Genomic DNA, 19790 nt, shown 5'->3' with positions numbered 1-19790 from the left:
GTCTAAGAGAGTGTCCTCACGGCCTGTGCCAGGCTCATCAGCTTTCACTGCTTCAGACTCAGCGCGAACTTAACTTTGTTCTGCTTAAGCGTATGTGTTGGTGGCCCTCAGGCATGCCCCCAGCTTTCTGTACTTCAGATCCGTGGGAGCGGCCGGGGTCCTTCCACACAGCACCAAGTGGGGTGCGTCCAGGCTTCTGAGTGGACCCACTGGCCACGGGGAACCATGCAGGAGACTGGATATGGTGCGCTTTCTCTCCTTTCTTTCTGTAAGGAAATGTGGTACCACTTGAGCTTGGGGTGCTGCTGTCTGCTCTCAGCGCCCTTGGATTATGCCTGGTCTATTCCCTGGGTGTCACTTACCTGCCTTCTAACCTTGGCCCCACAGCCTGGCCACCCAGTGAAACGATCCAATGTTTCCCACCTTTCTTGGTGGCAGCTGCTGCCAATTTCTAAACTTTTCTGGGCATTTGTAGAGCACTGGTTTGCTCCTCCAGCACTCACCTCTGTAGGCACTCAGCACTGCAGGCCTCACTACTCTTGGCTCTGCTGTGTCAATTGCCATCCTCCCATCCATTATTTTCCTGTGTTTTGATTCAAGGATACAGGTTTTGGTCTTTTTTTTCCCCCAAGATTCAAGCTGTCATTAATGTTGTGACTTGCCCACAAATGCATGTATCTGGCACAGAGTAGGTGGCTATCTTAGAAGTCCAAGAATTTCTTAGAACTTGCTGCAACATGGAATCCTTTTCTGAGAATTTCTTTAATGCTCATGGCCGTGCAGGAGTTAAAGATGTGGCAGGGGTGTATCAGGAGGCTACCAGAGGAATTCAGGCGAGATGGTGGTAGTCACTTCTAAACTCGTTGGACCAGAAATGATTCATTATCCTGAGCGCCATCCATTTCCACCTTTGAAATAGTTTTGTTCTTCTAAATCCATTCTTCTCCAAGCTCGTATTTCTAGAAATAAACTCCAGCCACACCTAGTCACCACATGGTCGTTCTTCTTCATGGCCCACTTACTTGCGTGACTTTTCTGTATGTGTTATTTTGTAAGGGGGATCAGATTTCAGGTCATTTGGGAGAAGAGACATTTGCCATGAATTACAGGGAAGAAGCTGATTGATCTCGAACACAAAGTTAGGATTTATCAGGGAATTCTCTGACTCACCCCCTACTCTTGTTGGGTCCTTGTATTACATCTCTCAAATTGGTGTATGTGTCCTTCGCAGCCCTTATCTCAATTTGTCAGGCACTGTTTCTTAAATTATTTGTTGGTGACCTTCTTTCATTTAGACTTTAAGCTCCACAAGGTCGGGGACCATGTCTGTCGTCTGTGCTCGCGCCCCTGCCCAGGGCGCAGTGCTCAGGACGCGAAGGTGTGCACCACGACTGTTGAAGGAGTGATCGATCAAGGTCAGGGCCCGGGCAGCTCAGATGCGCATGGGGATGGCATTTATGTAGAGCACATAGTTCCTACACAGCTCGCCTTACTCTTCTGCTCAAGCATAAGGGCTCTGCCACCCAATAAGAAATCAGAAGTGAATTTTATGGAGAACTAGTTCTCTAAACTTGGCTCAAAGGTGGGGAAAAAAAAAAAAAAAAGAACACCTGACATAAAATTAATTTACAAATCAGTTTATTTACAGATTTTTTTATCTTCTCTTAAAGTACATTTCAGTTAACAAATCTATTTACACAGGTGTACATGGGAACTCATCCCAGTTATTTTACAGATAGATCATACTTACAAACCACACCCTAAGTCTTCTGTGCAAAGCTGCACTGGATGTGACTATTGGCTGAAAATGGCCTGATGACCAGGCTATTTACACATACACAGTAAACGGGTTTGTTTTTCATGTCTGCACAATACAGTACACACAGGAAGGTCGGGCCTCCCAGGGAACGCTTTGCAATGTGTTTACCGAGAAGGCTTTGCAAAGTTCGGAAGGAAAAGCTATTAAACATAGGTTAATTAAAATGACAGTACCTCCTTTACATCAGTTTACATTTTTTTCTTCACATTTTTATAATACAAAGATATTTTATTGAATTGCTGCACAACCAGTTTTAAGATGATTTGTAAACATGTAAATTTCTACAATTCGCATGAAACATCATTGTAGTTCCTATCATTTGCTCTTTGAATTAATGTTTAATTCACTAGTATTCTTAAGGTAGTAAAAGAAGATGTAAGTTTGAACTTCTTGCAGAAAAGTTATGAGTCTCTAACGCTGTGCGAGTACACGCTTTATTCAAGTATTGCAAAAAGCTAAGGCCACTTTTTTTCAAGACAAGAAAGTGAACAAAATTGTTTTTATCAATAGGCCACAACACTCTTATGAGCAATGAAATCTCTTCTGAAAGATGATTTCTCAGAGACCTGTAGTCACAGAAGGAATTTTCCTTTCTTTTAGGTAAAAGAAAAACAAATTACCTTCTTTATTAACTACTTTTTGAGCTCTTCCCACTTTTCCCTAGAGTAAAAATTTCTGTTTAGACCTGAAGAGGGACTCCATACCCTGTACTTATTTAACCCAGAGCGTAGTACCCTGGAGAGCACAAATTATTTTGGACTCAGAAATACATCTGAAGCCTATATGTTGGTTTACTGCTAAACTCTGATAGTGCTATTCTAAAAGGTATTACTGCTGATGCAAAGATCTTTTTTTCTTAGAGGAATTATGAAGAAAGAGTGAAAAAGGAGGGGAGTGTGGGGAGAAGGAACACAGATTACAAAGAGGGAATATTTAGATTCTTGGTTAAGAGGCAGAGCTTGATTAAAAAGATCCCAATAAGGAATGAGTGGCTGGGAATCCACGTGTTATCATTCCTAACTCTAACAACTAACCCCTTTTCAATTATATCCAAATAGTTAAAATAATAAGAAATTTGCTAAGTATAGATTCCTTTGTTTTCTGCTATCAAACTATGGATAATCATTTCTAGCAAAGGGTAAGACTGATCCATTCCTGCTTCTCATCTGGAACCCAGGATTCTCAAGAGAGTAAAGACAGCTGGAGTACGACAGGGCTGCTACTGCCACATTCTTGGCAGCATTCTTATGAGGGAATTTGAAGTCCAGATTGCTGATTCCAAGGGCTTACACCATTTGTGTCCTTTTTCTGGAATCACAATGTCACAAAGAGCAAAGATAAAGTTCATTAAAAATTGATTTAGCTTCAAATAATGGGATGTAGCAAAACAACCTATATTCCTATTATATCATTTTTATATTCACTTATAAAAAATTTATAGCAGCTGTAAAGTTTTAGTATCATAACGACAATGCAATCCTACAAACAGCCAAAGGATGCAGACAAGATGTTTTTCCATCTTCTACACAACACAAACTGAAAAGAAAAGGCGTCACTTTTCCTTGGCCACATGAAAATAATATCTCCACACTACTGGTTAATAACCCCAAGAAACCCTAGTTTCTCTTCGTCAATTTGCTCAGTATGGCTACAAGACTAGAGCTCAAGATCAAAAGCCTAGAAGAAATGCTGGCAAACGTCAGTCTGAGCATTTCCCACGACCCAATCACAACATTTCAGTGCTTTCCTTATTTGTCAAGAGCGATCATACCAGTCATTGTGCAAAATGCAAATATTCCAATGATTATTTCAGTAAGCTTCTCATAACGACAAGATGAAACCAAAGAGGAATGGAAGTGTGCATAGTGAACATTTGAGACGCAAAGGCAAGTTTGGAGGAAAGATGCAGAGAGGAACGCATGTGCATACTGAAAGATTACACCATCCTTGGGGTTTTCCTAACGTATTTTGAAGCTCTAACATTCCAGGGTGTTTGTAAGTATGAATCCAGTGGATGTCTTATATCATGCTTCTAATCAGGACCTTCGATATTAAGGCATTTACATTCACGCCTAAGATTATCCACATTCTTCCAGACCACTTGAAGAAGGAGAGGACTGATTAAGAGAAACCAGTCCAGAAGGCAGGGTACTGAGGTCCCAGGAGAGCATCACATATGCTCTAATGTAGCAGCTGTCTATATATATTTTTTTCAGGTACAGGTAATTGTTGTGAGAAGCAATGCTGCAGGAGAGGCAGAATTGAATTTTACAGTGTCTTTAAACCATTTTGTCCCATTCCTGCTACTACAGATGATCTTAGAAAAGCTCATCCTCTTTTCACTGAATTAAACTGCCTTCTTCAATATGTGTATGGGTTTGTTAAAATCATAGGTTTCCTGTGCAAAGACTACGAACCATAGAAGCTTCAAGACGCAAGTTTAACTATTACAAGAAGAATTTTCACTTCTGAGTAGGGACATACATTTTCAACTTAATAATTTATCTTAAAATAAATTAAAAATGTTCTATAGCGCAAAACAAGCACACAAACAATAGACAATATCTTTTTGTCTTTGGTGCACACACTCGTTTCCTAAATCATTCAAGTAACAGCGTCTATGACTTCTTGGGGAGATACGGGAGTTGGAAGTTTGAAGGCCAAAATGAATGATTTCCGCTTCTGCCATGCCTGGATGCCTGAGATGGTCCTGAGGATCTGTGATTCTGGGAGCAACTGGCAGAGGTTCAGAGGAGGGAAGAAAAGTGCAGGGGTAGACAAGGGGTAGAAGAACAGCCCTGCACCAGTCCCTTGAGCCCAGTCTTCAGTGGGGGCACTTCTTTGCTTTCATGCCCACAGAGACAAAACTAAAAATAATGCAAAAAGTTAAAAATTCTTTAGATGGTGCTCAGAAAGCAAGGCTACCACTGATTTCTGTTAACCTGACAGTCCACTTGGTGCTGCTCAATTGCAGTGATGGAAGAAAATGATTTTCAAAAAGAAATGAACTGAACTCCACAATGTGAAATAGGCACACGTTATTAAACTTGCCTATTTGAAAGCAGTTAAGGATTTAACACTGTTAAGAGACTATAATATCCATTTACGACTTTCACGGTATAAACTAGGAGGATTACATTTCAAAAATGGTATGACACACCTATCAGTCTCCTGCCTGACTTCAGACTCAAGGAAGTGATACCCTAGCCCAAGCTGAGAGGTAAGTCTGGTGTTTGCAGCCCTCATCTGAGACCCAGCAGGGATGCTAACAAAAGGTGTAGGATTAGACTGTGTGTCAACATCAGGAGTGCAACTCTGCCCACCAAAACCAACCAATTAATCCAGTGGACAGTCTCTAAAGGCAAAGGCTGTAATACCAGATATACCACATTGTCCCAGGAACTCCAAACCAGTAGTCTTTAAGAACAGGTACAAAGTCCAGAAGCATTCTTGCTATGATGGAGATGGGGTGTATATCAGGAGGCAGAAAGGCCCAGGACTCATGTTAGCACTCAGTGTTCGATTTATTTGCAAGATGTCACACAAGTAGCATTCTCCCCTGTTTCTCACTGATCTGATTCAGAACATCAATAGTATCTCTGATCAAGGTCTCAAAGATCCCATCAGCCAACTGCATCTTCACACACAGCTCATCCTCATCATAGTTCACCCACTGTGCCTCCTCCTCATGGAGCTCCTGTACCTAGAATTTAGAAAACAAAAGGGTTAGAAGATCACTGTCACACAAAAGCTAGGAAATGATATTTGCTGGTTGTGTAGCCCCATTCATGGGAATACAGCCCAAGGAAATAAGTCAAAGAAAAAAGGTAATTTATATGATAATATTAACAGCTCTTTTAAAGCTTCAAAAAGTTTGAAAAACTCAGTTCTCAAATAAAAAGTGGCTTCAAAAACTGTCAAATAGGGGTTCCCGTCATGGTGCAGTAGTTAACGAATCTGAGGAACCATGAGGTTGTGGGTTTGGTCCCTGGCCTTGCTCAGTGGGTTAAGGATCCGGCGTTGCCATGAGCTGTGGTGTAGGTCACACACGTGGCTCGGATCCCACGTTGCTGTGGCTCTGGCGTAAGCCAGCGGCTATAGCTCCAATTAGACCCCTAGTCTGGGAACCTCCATATGCCACGGGAGCGGCCCTAGAAAAGGCAAAAAGACAACAACAACAACAACAAAAACTGTCAAATGGCTTCAAGTCTGTCAAAATAGAATTTGACAATATTCTAGTATTTTATAAATATTAACAATTACAAGTGTCTTCAATGTCAACAAAGAGAGTATGTATAGGAATTTAAGGTGGAGAGAAGAATGCAAATTTTTAGACATATACGGATTTATAATTATAAAATGCATACATCCAAAGACAATACTGGAGGAGTTCCCATTGTGGCTCAGTGTGTTAAGACCCCAAGTAGTATCAGTGAGGATGCAGGTCTCGATCCCCGGCCTCGCTCAGAGGGTTAATGATTTGGTATTGTCACAAGCTGTGGGGTAGGTCACAGATGTGGCTCAGATCTGGTGTAGCTGTGGCTGTGGCATAGGCTGGCAGCTGCAGCTCCGATTTGACCCGTAGGCCTGGGACTTCCACATGTCACGGGTGTGGCCAAAAAAACCAAAGAACAAAAAGACAAAAGACAATATTGGATATGATTTTGGAATATAAAAATAAATGAATAAAACTTCACATTCATTGGAGTATTTTTAAATATACTATTGCTTAAGTTTGTTTGAAAAGTTACTGTTACATAATACTTGCTCTTCTACATTTTAGGATTTTGGGATTTCTAAGGTAAAACAAATCAAATTAAAACTAACTGCCAATGACATTTGACCTCTTCACAGCACATTTTTAAAAAACTACTTATAAAAGAAACATGTTAGACTTATTATATGTAATGATACTGTGAGTGGGATGGAGGTCGGATGGAGAAAGTAGATTGCAAGCCCTGATCTCGTCACAAATTCAGCAAAGTTAACTGAAAGGTCTCTCACTAAAAGTCTAACTTGGCAAAAAGTCATGTGACAATAAGCTCCTGACTTGCACTGACCACAAGTTCATCTTGAAAAAGGCAGAGGAAGTGAAGCGGAGAACTTGGATTCTGGTACTTGTTACGAGGAAATGCGAAGACTCTTGGATAAAAGAGACCACATCGTCCAAGAGGTTGAGAGAGCAAGAGAAGGAAGAATAGTACTGCCTAACATACAGCCTTGGTCAAAGCTGACAAATACGTGACAAGGTGGTTGCCATATTCCTACTCTTTGAGAAGAGTTGTTTGAAAGATATGTAAAATATTCATTCCTCTGTCCCCTAACTTATGCTCCCCACACAGAAATGCCACCAAGAAGGGTTCTATGGTCAAATAAGTTTTAGAACACTCCCTCTGGAAGTTTCACAATGTACACCAGTTTTTTCTAAAGAGAAGTCCACAAGTAAAGAAACTTGATTAAATCAGAGTATCCTATATGAATCTGATCAAAGAACCATTTTGTGTGGCTACATAAGAAATACCACTAAGGTACAAAGGCATTTGTGTTCTCTTATGCTATAAACAACACCCTAATGCAACGCTTCTCAACTGGTGCTGAGGGGAAAGCTAGTGAGTGTGTTTCCTATAAAAGATCTCATACTCATAAATTTGTTTATTTGTTCAAAGTTGCACAGCTTTCCCTTTTATTTTTTATTTTTGTTGTTGTTGTTGTTATTGTTGCTATTTCTTGGGCCGCTCCCGCGGCACATGGAGGTTCCCATGCTAGGGGTTGAATCGGAGCTGTAGCCACCGGCCTACGCCAGAGCCACAGCAACGCGGGATCCGAGCCGCGTCTGCAACCTACACCACAGCTCACGGCAACGCCGGATCGTTAACCCACTGAGCAAGGGCAGGGACTGAACCCGCAACGTCATGGTTCCTAGTCGGATTCATTAACCACTGCGCCACAACGGGAACTCCCAGCTTTCCCTTTTATAAGGTCCCTCAGTCTTCAGTATTAAATCTGTTCCTGACCAATTTCTTACCCAATAACAAAATTTAGGAAGCACTGTCCTAATGAGACCAATTTAGCCCTTAGAGCAAAAACATATGCTCAGGACATGATCCATTATACCTCCCAGTGAAACCCTGAGGAGCCCCAAGGGCCCTCGTCGGTTATAGCAAGGGGGTGCTCCTCCAAGAACAAGAACTACTTCCCTCCCAGCTAGTGAGGACTGACATCATACTTTCCTTTTTGCTTTGGCCATGAGAAAGTAAAAAGCCCAGCTTGGACCCCCAACCTCGACAACTGAGGGAATCGCACAGCTTGCAAATCTGCCTCCATTTTCTTCTGGTTTCGGGAGAACATTCAACTATGCATTTCCCCTGCTGCTGCTCCTGAAGATGTATGTGTGTAAGTATGTAAATATATATTACATGTAAATATATGTAAGCTAAATAATTTACATTAAAAAGTCAGCCTAACAATAACTGCCCCCCCCCTCCGGGACAGGGCTGGTAGAAGAGAGAAATGTGGTAAACAGAATGTGGCTAGATTTCAGCAAGCATGTCAGAACCTTTCACCATATCCTTGGGAACAAAATGGGGAAAGAGAGACAGGTTATGTGGATGTGTATTTTTTGGATTAAAGGACAAGACAACTATCAACCTGAAGGGAAGTTTCCACCTGGGAGACTCAGGAGCTTTTTCCTTTGTGCTTCTAATCCATCTTGTTCATATTCTACTGCAGTAACTATCCTATAGAGCTTTGTACTCTGTGTATCTGTTTTCCCGCTAGGCTGTGAACTCCTTTTGTTTGTTTGTTTGTTTGTTTTTGTTTTTAATAACTTTCCACTGATTAGGGCAGTACAAATAGAGGCGCTAAATAAATATCTGGCATATGGATTGCTCAGTGAGTGTTTTAAGGTTGCCTTTAGCTTTGTTCAATTCATCATTTTTGGCAATGACCTAGATGAAGGCAAGTACCTCAATTTTATAGGTAACATGGAAGTTGAGAAACATAATAGCTGTTTTTAAAGAAAGAACCTACAAATGTATTGATAAGCTTGGAATGATGGGCCAAATTTAACAAGATGAAGGAATGTAGTAAGATCCTGTACTTGGACAAAAAAAAAAAAAAATTACAAAGCACAGGTTGAGATTTTGGTCTTGGAATTTCCCTAGGCTTTTGTGACTCCCACTGAGAATGACATAGCTAAAAATTCACAAAACAAAAGTGATTATAAATTGCATTAATCAAAGTACAGTATCTAGAAAAAGGGAAGAGGTTATGTGATTTTACTAATTAAGCAACACAAAAAATATTACAGGCGTACCTCGGAAATATTATGGTTTTGGTTCCAGACCACTGCAATAAAGCGAAGATCACAATAAAGCTGGTCACACAAATTTTTTGGTTTCTTAGTGCATGTAAAGGTATGTTTTATACATTACTGTAGTCTATTGAGCATGCAACAGAACTGTATCTAAAAGTCAATGTACATATCTTAATTAAAAAATACTTTATTGTTAAAAAACCTACCCATTATTTGAAAATGCAGCATTGCCACAAACCTTTGATTTTTACGAAAAAAACAAAAAAAGCCCCATAATATCTACAAAGCACAATAAGCAAAGCTCAATAAAATGAAGTAAGCCTCTACATGGTTGGTTCTGAGCACTGCATTTAAAGACGGACATTTAAAAACCTAAAGCTGATGATGTTGAAAGGGGCTCAAAACCAGCTATCAGACAATAGGAGAGAATACCAATGTTTAAAAGGGAGAAAAAGACTCAAATGAAACACTATAGCCACTTCGAAGGTGTGTAAGAAAAATTAAAATTGTTATGTAAAGCCTTAAAGCTGTAGAAGCAAATTGTAATTACCTACATGAAAACCAATTTAGGCTTAATATGAGAAAGAATTTATCAACAGTAAGTAAGAACTCAGGAGCTATTGATATTGATTACCTTATCAGATCTTAAACTAATTAGGAGATTCAATCATAAGCTAGGTGGTCTGTCACTTTAAGTGCAGTTCTACTTACAGTAGAGAGATTTTCCAAGGCTACTGTATATAGAGGATATATGAAAGTTGGTCTAATTACTTGTCTACTCATTCCACCATCATGCTGGAGAAGGTGTGGAGAAAAGGGACTCCTACACTGTTGGTAGGAAAATAAATTGGTACAACCACTATGGCAAACAGTGTAGAGGTTCCTCAAAGAACTTAAGATAGAGCTACCATATGATCCAGCAATCCCACTCCTGGGTATATATATCCAGACAAAACTATAATTCAAAAAGATACATGCACCCCTATGTTCACTGCAGCATTTTCATAATAGCCAAGACATGGAAACAACCTGAATGTCCACTGACAGATGACCAGATTAAGAAGATGTAGTACATATGAAGGACGGAATACCACTCAGCCATAAAAAGAACAAAATAATGTCATTTGCAACAATATGGATGCAACTAGAGATAATCATACTGACTGAAGTCAGAAAGAGAAAGAGAAACATCATATGATGTCACTTATATGTGGAATCTAAAACATGGCACAGATGAACCTATCTATAAAACAGAAACAGACTCACAGACATGGACAACAGACTTGTAGTTGCCAAGGCGGAGGAGGGAGGGAGTGGGAGAGACTGGGAGTTTGGGGTCGACAGATGCAAACTATTACATTTAGAATGAACAAACAACAAGGTCCTCCCGTACAGCACAGGGAACTATATTCAATATCCTATGATAAAACATGATGGAAGAGAATATTTTAAAAGACGTATGTGTATGTATAACTAAATCTCTCTGCTGTGCAGGAGAAATTAATGTAACATCGTAAATCAACTATACTTCACTAAACAAGAAAGAAAACTATTACGAATGAATGAAAATGATTAATTAATAACATCTAATATTTTTAGAGCTTCCTATACGCCACTTAATACATACAGTATCTCACTGAGTCATCAGAACAACTCTATGAAGCTGTCATTTTATAAACGAGGAAACTGAGGCACAGAAAAGGAACTTTCCCAAAGTTACATTGTTAGTTAAGTGGAAGAGATAAGACTGGCGCCTTAACTGCACATATCTTGCTCTTAACTGTTATGCTTCACTCTCTTATTTTAGTGATACTAATGTCCATGAGAGAATTTTGGGGATTATTATACCCAAAAATATTAAATGAGGCTCAGTAAATTTCAAGGCCCTTTAAAAGCAAGATCCTAAGCAAAATTACCAATAGTTGAAACTCTAGAGAAACAATAAAAACCATTAATTTTATAAGATGGGTTCATTTTATCTATAGCATAAAGCTAACCAAAATATTAACCACTGTCTTCTAATTTTTTTTTTTTCCCCAATGTCTGCACCTGCAGGATATGGAAGTTCCTGGGCCAGGGACTGAATCCAAGCCACTACTGTGGCAGTGCTGGATCCTTTATCCCACTGTGCCAGGCCAGGGATTGAATCTGTGCCTCTACAGTGATCTGAACCACTGCAGCTGGATTCTTAACCCCCTGAGCCACAGTGGGAACTCTTTCTCCTGCTTTTTTGAATTATAATATCCAAATATTACTTATAAATAAAATTATGAAAAGCTCTTGGAGTACCTAAAAAAAGAAAAAAATCCATACCTTGTATAAGAAACTAGCTGGCGAGACTATCAACTCCAGCAAAAACAGTAGTGTAAGATAATGCAAAAAAGTTCTCATATAAACACATTAAAAATTTTGTAATACATAAAGAAATCATGAGAAAGGAGGGAAATCCTAAAGACCAAAATAAATAGGGATTTAAAAAGAGTGGCTAGGAGCTTCCATCATGGCTCAGCAGAAACAAATCTGATTAGCATGCATGATGACGCAGGTTTGAACCCTGCCCTCGCTCAGTGGGTTAAGAATCTGGTGTTGCTGTGAGCTGTGGTGTATGCCTGCCGGCAGCTATAGCTCCGATTCGACCTGTAGCCTGGGAACCTCCATATGCCACGGGTGTAGCCCTTAAAAAAAAAAAAAGGGTGTCTAAAGAAGTACCCTAGGAACTGGAAGAACTGGGAAAAAGCAATATTCTAAAAGACAAGAGCTGAGAATTTTCCAGAACTGAATAAAGATATGAATCTATAGATTCAATAAGTACAGCAAGTCAAAGCAGGAAAAACAAAAATAAATTCATGACTAGACACACCCAGAGAAATTGCAGAACTACTACCACAAATGCATACACACAATCTTAAATAGAAAACAAAAAGAAAAGACAGATTCCCCCTAAAGGACTGACTTTCCGCAGATTTCTCAAGAGCAACAACAGATGTCAGATTACAATGAAATAATATCTTCATATTGCTTAAGTAAAACAACTATGAACCTAGAATTCAGTACTCAGGTAAACCATAATTCCAGAGACAGAGTTGAAATAAAAACATTTATAGACAAAGACAAAAACTGAAATCAGAACAAAAGAGATGCAGAAACAATGGCTTCTGTATTATTTTCAGTTCTTTTTTGTACTTTTAAGGTATTTAATAATTAAACACGTAAAAGATTTAGAACAGCCAATAAACAGGTAAAAAAAATTAACCTCATTAATAATAAAATTGTACAAAGCAAAATGAACTCATTCTTTTAGTAAATACAGAAACACTGATAATAGCCAGTATTGGCAAAGGTGAGAAGAAAAATTTTCCAAAACTGAGGGGCAGAAATGCAGTAAATGAAGGCTTTAAAACTTTACTACTGCAGACTTAAGATCAATTATATTCCCTCTCCTTTCAAAAAACTAATTACAAAAAAGGATGGGTCAAGGAGTTCCTGTTGTGGTACGGTGGAAACAAATCCGACTAGGAACCAATGAGGTTGCGGGTTCGATCCCTGGCCTCGCTCAGTGGGTTAGGGATGGATCGGGTGTTGCCATGAGCTGTGGTGTAGGTGGCAGATGAGGCCTGGATCCCGTGTTGCTATGGCATAGGTTGGCAACTGTAGCTCTAATTCGACCCCTAGCCTGGGAACCTACACATGATGCAGGTGTGGCCCTAAAAAAGCAAAAAAAAAAAAAAAAAAAGAGAGACAGTCAAAAAAGTTCAGTTATATTCACTGACCAGGATATGATCTACTCGGTCCCTTTTCTTTCTTCCAAATTTCATCATTTTCTGCCAATCTGTTTTGTGGTTTGGCTCCTTTTTAAGACTGAACAACTTGAGTACTTCAGTTGCTATGAAGTTCTGCGAAAATAAGAGGAATGAATGAAACTAAAAGTTCTTGAGATTTCGTGCTTATAATGCAGTAAACAGATTTATGCTAAGAATATAATATTTATAGTAAAAGATCATACGAATTTCTTCCACTTACAGTTCCACTTAGCAATTTGAAGAGAAAAGCATTCCCAAATGCTCAGACTTTATTCACTTATAGAATTTTTGTTTTTACACAACATACAAAAGTAAAACCCATTGATGAATCTGCAAAGAAAAATCACTTTAGAGTCCCCTCTACCCAAGAACCACCATTAACTAATTTCAAGCTGGCAAAACTACAAAAGCGAGCATAAAATAAATCTCTGAACCTGAAACATGAACTTTGCCATGTGAGCAATGCATAAGGCTTAGGCTAGGATAGCTTATTTTGAAGCACCAAGCTTTGAGTATGTTACACTTAAAAAATATTAATACTTCTGTATGAGAAGCATGGTAATTTTACTGCTAACAATACTTGAATTATCACCTCTAAAGTAACTTAACAAAATAGCAATATCAAAACTGGCAGGCAACATCAGTGTGTTATATTGATATATGCATTCTGATGATTGCTAGAATACAGCATGTACTGTCTTACTTCAACGTATTTGCTCTTTGTATTAATAAAATAATAGTTTATTACTTTTTATGATTGTTCTATTAAAAACACAATGTCTTAAAGGGAAGAAGGACATGTTTTTGAATAAGAATCATCTGAGAATATACTCAAACTACCAACGTGCTCCCAAGTTGTACCACTCCCCATCCACACAAACGCAGAGGCACACATACATGCGTTCAAAGACGTATCAACAGAAATAGCTCCTCAGGTAGTTTTGATGCTCCATTCCTCCAAGTTGAAAATCATTTAAAAAGTTTGTCTTTTTAGGGCCACAGGCATGGCATATGTAAGTTCCCAGGCTAGGGGTTGAATGGGAGCTGCAGCTGCCGCCCATGCCACAGCAACACTAAATCCAAGCCATATCTGTGACCTATGCTGTAGCTTATAGCAACGACAGATTCTTAGCCCACTGAGTAAGGCCAGGGATTGAACCCACATCCTCATGAATACTAGTTGGGTTCTTAACCCATTGAGCCACAATGGGAACTCCTCTTTTTTTTTTAATGTATCAACAAATTACACTTTTGAAAACATTTTCCCCCCTGCTAACTTTAATCTAAGCAGGGGCCAGCAAACTTTTTCAGTAAAAGACCAGACTGTAAACATTTCAGGAAATTCCCGTTGTGGCGCAGTGGAAATGAATCCAACTAGGGACCATGAGGTTGCGGGTTCGATTCCTGTCCTCACTCAGTGGGTTAAGGATTGGGCGTTGCTGTGAGCTGTCGTGTAGGTCGCAGACATGGCTTGGATCTGGCATTGCTGTGGCTGTGGTGTAGGCCAGCGGCTGCAGCTCTGATTGGACCCCTAGCCTGGGAACCTCCATATGCCGTGCGTGCGGCCCTAAAAGGACAAAAGGCAAAAAAAGAATAATAATAACAAAAAAAAAGTTAAAAAACAAACAAAAAACATTTCAGGCTTTTGTTTCTATTACAACTACTTAATTCTGTTGCCATGGATACTATCTAAATAACTAGGTGTGGCTATGGTCTAATACAACTTTATTTATAAAAACATGTGGTGGGCTGGATTTGGCTGTGGGGCATAGTTTTCCTACCCTTAATATAAGCAAACATTACATCTCATAAGTATCTGCTGGCGTTCTAACAGTACAAAATGTTTTTAAAAGCTTTCTATAGTTAATAATACTGTACTGGATATTTCAAAGTTGCTAACAGAGAAAATCTTAAAAATTCTCATTACAAGAAAAAAAAATTATAACTATGTGTGGTGATGAATGTTAACCAGACTTACTCTGGTAATTGTTTCACAATATATACAAATATCGAACCATTATGCTGTACACCTGAAACTAATATAATGTTACATGTCGATTACATCTTAAAAAAAAAAGACTAGTTTAGACGATGCCTCCATGTTATATACCAAAATAATGTGTGTTTTCCTTTAATGTATTTTGATAGTCCACATATACTCCTGGATGATATAAGAAACTACACCAGTATGATGAGTAACTAGAGGCATGCTCTTTGGAAAAAAAAAATAAAGCTTTCCATGATCAAATAAGTTTGGGAAACAGAACTCTAAAGCCTTGCTTGCTGCTCAAAGTGGTCCTAGGATTAACAGCAACAGCTTCAGCATCATATGAGAGCTTATCAGAAATGCAGAATTTCCAGTCCTACTATGGATTTACTCAGTAAGATTCGCCATTTTACCAAAACCCCCAGATGACTCAGATGCACTTTAAAGTTTGAGAGGCACCGCAATGGAAATATAACCTTTGCTGTATTTAAAAAACAGGTGAATAGGCAGAGATTTCTATCAATTGGACTTTAAAGTTGGTTTGTTGAGAGTCCTTGTCACAGCACTTAATCTTTCCAGGAGCTTCTTGGACAACAAGCAATATTTTTTACATACCAAATTACTATCCCACATTATTTCAAAACCACATAACCAATGTGAAACCTCCAAAATCAAAGATGGAAAGGTAACATTTATGTGTCTAGGACTGCATGTCTGATATATATGTTTTCAGGTGTACTTCTAGAATAGTATAACTATCTCTAAATTATTAAAAACCTACCTAAAATCCCCTAAGCATTTACTAATTTTTTCCTAAGTATCATAAAATAAATATATATATGAAATGACTGTTAAGTTTCATTTTGCAAAAAAATTTGAGGATTCAGAATTCCCTCTCACACCCATCCCTCCACTGCTCATGGATTCAATGAATCAACCAATATTTACTGAATATTTATTTTGAACCTACTATGGGACAGGCCTTGAGGAGAACATGGTGAATAATACAGAAGACTACTTGCTCTTACGACATCTGTAAAAATGAAGAGCAAATCAAAAGAGAAGATACTGTATAGTTAGCAGTTTACCTTGATTTCACCAAGGTTATTTGGATTTTTCACTCGTCGGAAATAATTAGAGTTGATTCTACATGGCTTCATCCAGACAGGTTGATTCAAGTTGGGATCCTCAGCAAATATTTCCTCAAAAATCTCTTTTGTTAAATCAAAAACAGCCTTGATAGAAAAAATAAAACAAAATAAAATGGCTAAGAATCCAAATTTCAGACAAAAAAGAGCAATTTAAAAATCAGGATTATCTTCCCTCCACGTTACATACCTGTTTATACACCCTTTTACTAGTGCTTTCTATATCTAGACCCTTACTGGCAGAGCCAAGCAGTTTTGCAGGAATACTGATGCTATGAAGATCATGACCTAATTCTTTCCATTTCCAGAGTTCTTCTGCTGCATTATGTACAAGCATTTCTACTTCCTCTGTGGTATGTGGGACTGCCAGTAACGTTTCACATGGCTTTTGCAGAGGAGCTCTTTTAGGTTCTGCCATAAGAGGTACAATTGTTTCTTCTGCCTTGTTTTTTTGGATCTTGTGAGAAGAGCTCAAACCAAAGTCTTCATCAAACCAGTCTTGATCATCTCCTAACACGTTCAGAAATTCTCGGCTGATCTCAAGTTCAGCAAGCCTTTTAGCAAGCTCTTCCTGCCCACTGGCACCAAATACTGGACTCTCCTACAGAAAGGAACCATTCAAACAGAGCATCATTTAGTAACCTCAGACCACTTAAGTTTCGGTTATTCTTTAAGACAAAGCAAATAGACTATTTATCTATTTACTATTTCTCTATAAATAAACAACACAAAAACAAAATAGTGGCTACTAATAAATAATTTAAGAAAAAAAACTATCCTGTTACCAGCAATTCTGCTTATATAAGCCTTAAAACTGAATTTTTATAAAATGTTTATTGATTAATTTTTTACTTGTTGTATCACTATTATTCTCTCCCTGAAGGACTGTCTTGCCTCTGGGATATGGAAAGGAGATAGACAATTTCTCACCTTTGGTGATTATCTGGCTCAAGTTACTCAAAATCATTACTATTGTCCAATTGTCCATGGACAACCTAAATAAGCTGATGGTCTGAGTACATGTCACAGTGCATCTATTTCAGTTTCACCAGAATCAACACCACAACACCTTATGCAAGGCAACTATGACTGAGTAGATTTGTAAACAAATAATTTCATAGGAAGAAAAGAACTAGGTTGGGAACAAATGGAAATCTCCATGAAATAAATTTGTTCAGTGAATGAAGGTACTCTAATCTGCGGACAGTATACAGGGGTTTTTCAATCCAGCATAAACCTGCCAGTGTTTGTGACAACCCTATGGTGACTACTCATGACATAACAGAGGACAATTATATTTCAGACAGAAAAACAGCTACATGGCCTTTAAAAAAATAGTAAAGTGATCTTTATCTCAAACAACAAGCCACCAAAAAACCTAACAGGAGCTACAGAATTAACATGTACTGTAAAGGTAAGGTTAATTGACAGTTTTTTCTATACAAAATACTTACAGGTCTGGGACACATATCTGGTGAGGAAATCTCTTCTTTCTCATCTTCCAATTCAGACCTTAAGAAGCAATCTGGAATACTTGGTGACTGTTCCTCAAGATTCTGGGATAGGCCTTGGGGTGGTACTTTCTTTTGATCATCAACAAGAAGTTCTTGATTGCTAAGCTGGATTTTCTCATTCCGAGCTTTTTTGATTTGTTGTAGTTGATTGACTGTGTCCTTCACAAAGACTTTTAATAAACTGTCTGTCAGTAAGCTGACTGTTTCTAGCTGTTCCTTGGACTTTTCCCCCTCACTTAGTGTTGACCTCAGCTGAGCCTCCAATTGGTTCTTTTCTCTAGTTAAAAGGTCCAGAAGTGGGGTAGAAAGCGTCTCTGAAATTTCAGGATATAGGTTCTCTTCCTTTTCTGTAAACTGCTGTTGCTTCTTTAAGTCCTCAGAAAAGGTATTATTCAAAGCGTCATCTTCTACAGCAGTGGAAGCCTTTTCTGTGGCACCAGAAACAAGGTCTTTGTTTTCTTTTGAAGAAATCAGTGAATCCCCTGAAGACTGCTGGTGAATATGGGCTTCAAGTACCCCAGAAATGTCCTGTATATTGTGTGCTTCTCTTTTAAGGCTTCTACCAACTGAGGCTTCTGTGTCGTGCATACCAGGGAGAGATTTCTCATAAAAATACTCGATTGCATCCTTTTCTTGATCAAACTTGGGACCCTCTGTGTCTTTCTGTTCTTGATTATAACATTGATATTGTTTATCCGAATAAGAGTCTTCATCTTCATTTATGTCTACATAGTCATCAAAGTTTTCCGGAATGTGAGATATTTTTTGAGGAGGAGCAAAAATCCCATGCTTCTCTTTGCACACAAAGTATACAATGCCATCATATGTTCCACTGTTATTTCCTTCGGGTTTATCCAACTCCACTCCAGCCCAAAACCCTTTCGCAAAACTAGTCACACCTTTGAATCGAAGAGTTCCTGGTTGAACATTGCCAATCAACACCCTATCACCGATGTGGAAATCAGGTAATTCATCTGCAACAGAAGCTGACGCCAAGGAAGGGGACTCGGTAACTCCGTATTCATGCTCTACATCACTGCGCTCCTTACTTTTCATAAGTTCAGTAGGGGACTTGAGTTCTAACAGCCTTTCAGAGTGGACACTGCTATGAATAGAAAGGCTTTTCTCACTGAGGCACTCAATGATTTCATCATCACTACCAAAACTAACAGCCCTGCCTCTAGAGCTCTTTGTTGGCTGTGACTTCTCTCTGCAAGACTGAGAGTCTTTACTGAGTGACAACAAAGATGCCACCTCCAAGTCATCTTTGTAAAATTCAGATGAAATGTCTTTCTTGAAAGAAAATACTTCAAAGTCTTCAGAGTATGGTATCTCTTTAGGAGCAAAAAGACGTTCTGACCAAGATAAGTCCCTGTCCTTTATGTTCTTTTGTACATGAGTGTCTTCTTCTGATTGGATGTTTGAACTATGACCCATATCTTGATCTGACTGTCTCTCTTTTAATTCTTTTTTATGAAGATTTTCAATGGCCAATCTAACTAAATCTTTCTGAACATTTATAGTATCTAAATGAAGATCTTTCTTTGAAAGAATTTCACACGAATCTCCCTGTTCCAGATCTAGTTTCAGGAAGTCATCAGTCGTCCTAGATTGTTTAGAATAGCCATCTTCAACTGCACTCTCCTCCAATTTTGCATACCCCATTTCTTGTACTTCTGACTTCTGACTAGGTTCCTCTTCAACCTTGGCATCTGACACATCCAGAATTCTATTAGTGGCATTTAATTCTTTGAGAAGATGTAACGAAGGGACATTTTCTAGAGAATCTCCAGATTCTGCTCCAGTTCTCCTTGACGGTCTGAGAATTGGAGAGGAAGTCTGAAAATGCTCTTCTGCTCGACTGTCCAATTCAATCACTCTCTTTGTATATGCAGATAAAGACCTTTCTGATAGTGATCTTTCAGAACTTGCCAATGCAGCATCTTAAAGGGGGGAAAAAATCACATCAAAATTATCTAATCGCAACTTTCAATTTCTGGAACCAAAGTTTAATGAAAGACAAATCTTAGTGAGAAAAAACTCTGGTCAATAAATATGACCTATTTTACAGGTTACCATACAAGGTAAGTTTTTCCTTTAAGAGAATACACTACACCAACAAGTAAACAGAACATTTAAAATGACTGAAAATTTAAAGTTTGTATAATTTCTTGTGTTGTTTTTAACTTACGAAGAAAAATGGATCA

The 19790-nt window shown here is 38.7% G+C and overlaps 1 protein-coding gene across 9 annotated transcripts in view; it reads right to left on the bottom strand.

The window, feature by feature from the left end:
• Positions 1 to 1621: 1621 nt before the first annotated feature.
• Positions 1622 to 19790, bottom strand: part of CEP350 (centrosomal protein 350) — a 155478-nt gene continuing 137309 nt past the window's right edge. For all 9 annotated transcript variants that reach the window (XM_084977816.1, XM_021063750.2, XM_084977819.1 and 6 more), the window contains 5 exons: positions 17524 to 19526; positions 16260 to 16670; positions 16010 to 16156; positions 12905 to 13027; positions 1622 to 5522 (listed from right to left, as the gene is read on the bottom strand). In XM_084977816.1, coding sequence (XP_084833942.1) covers positions 5358 to 5522; positions 12905 to 13027; positions 16010 to 16156; positions 16260 to 16670; positions 17524 to 19526 — 2849 coding nt within the window. In that variant the 3' untranslated portion in view covers positions 1622 to 5357. The remainder of the gene's footprint in view (positions 5523 to 12904; positions 13028 to 16009; positions 16157 to 16259; positions 16671 to 17523; positions 19527 to 19790) is intronic.

This window comes from Sus scrofa, chromosome 9 (assembly GCF_054392235.1).
Source record: "Sus scrofa isolate SSC_HxYL_T2T_F1_AM1 chromosome 9, Sscrofa_HxYL_maternal_Yorkshire_Landrace_v2.0, whole genome shotgun sequence".
Classification (NCBI taxonomy): Eukaryota; Metazoa; Chordata; class Mammalia; order Artiodactyla; family Suidae; genus Sus; species Sus scrofa.
Note: the sequence above shows the minus strand (reverse complement) of the source record. Positions and strands in the feature narration are given on the sequence as shown.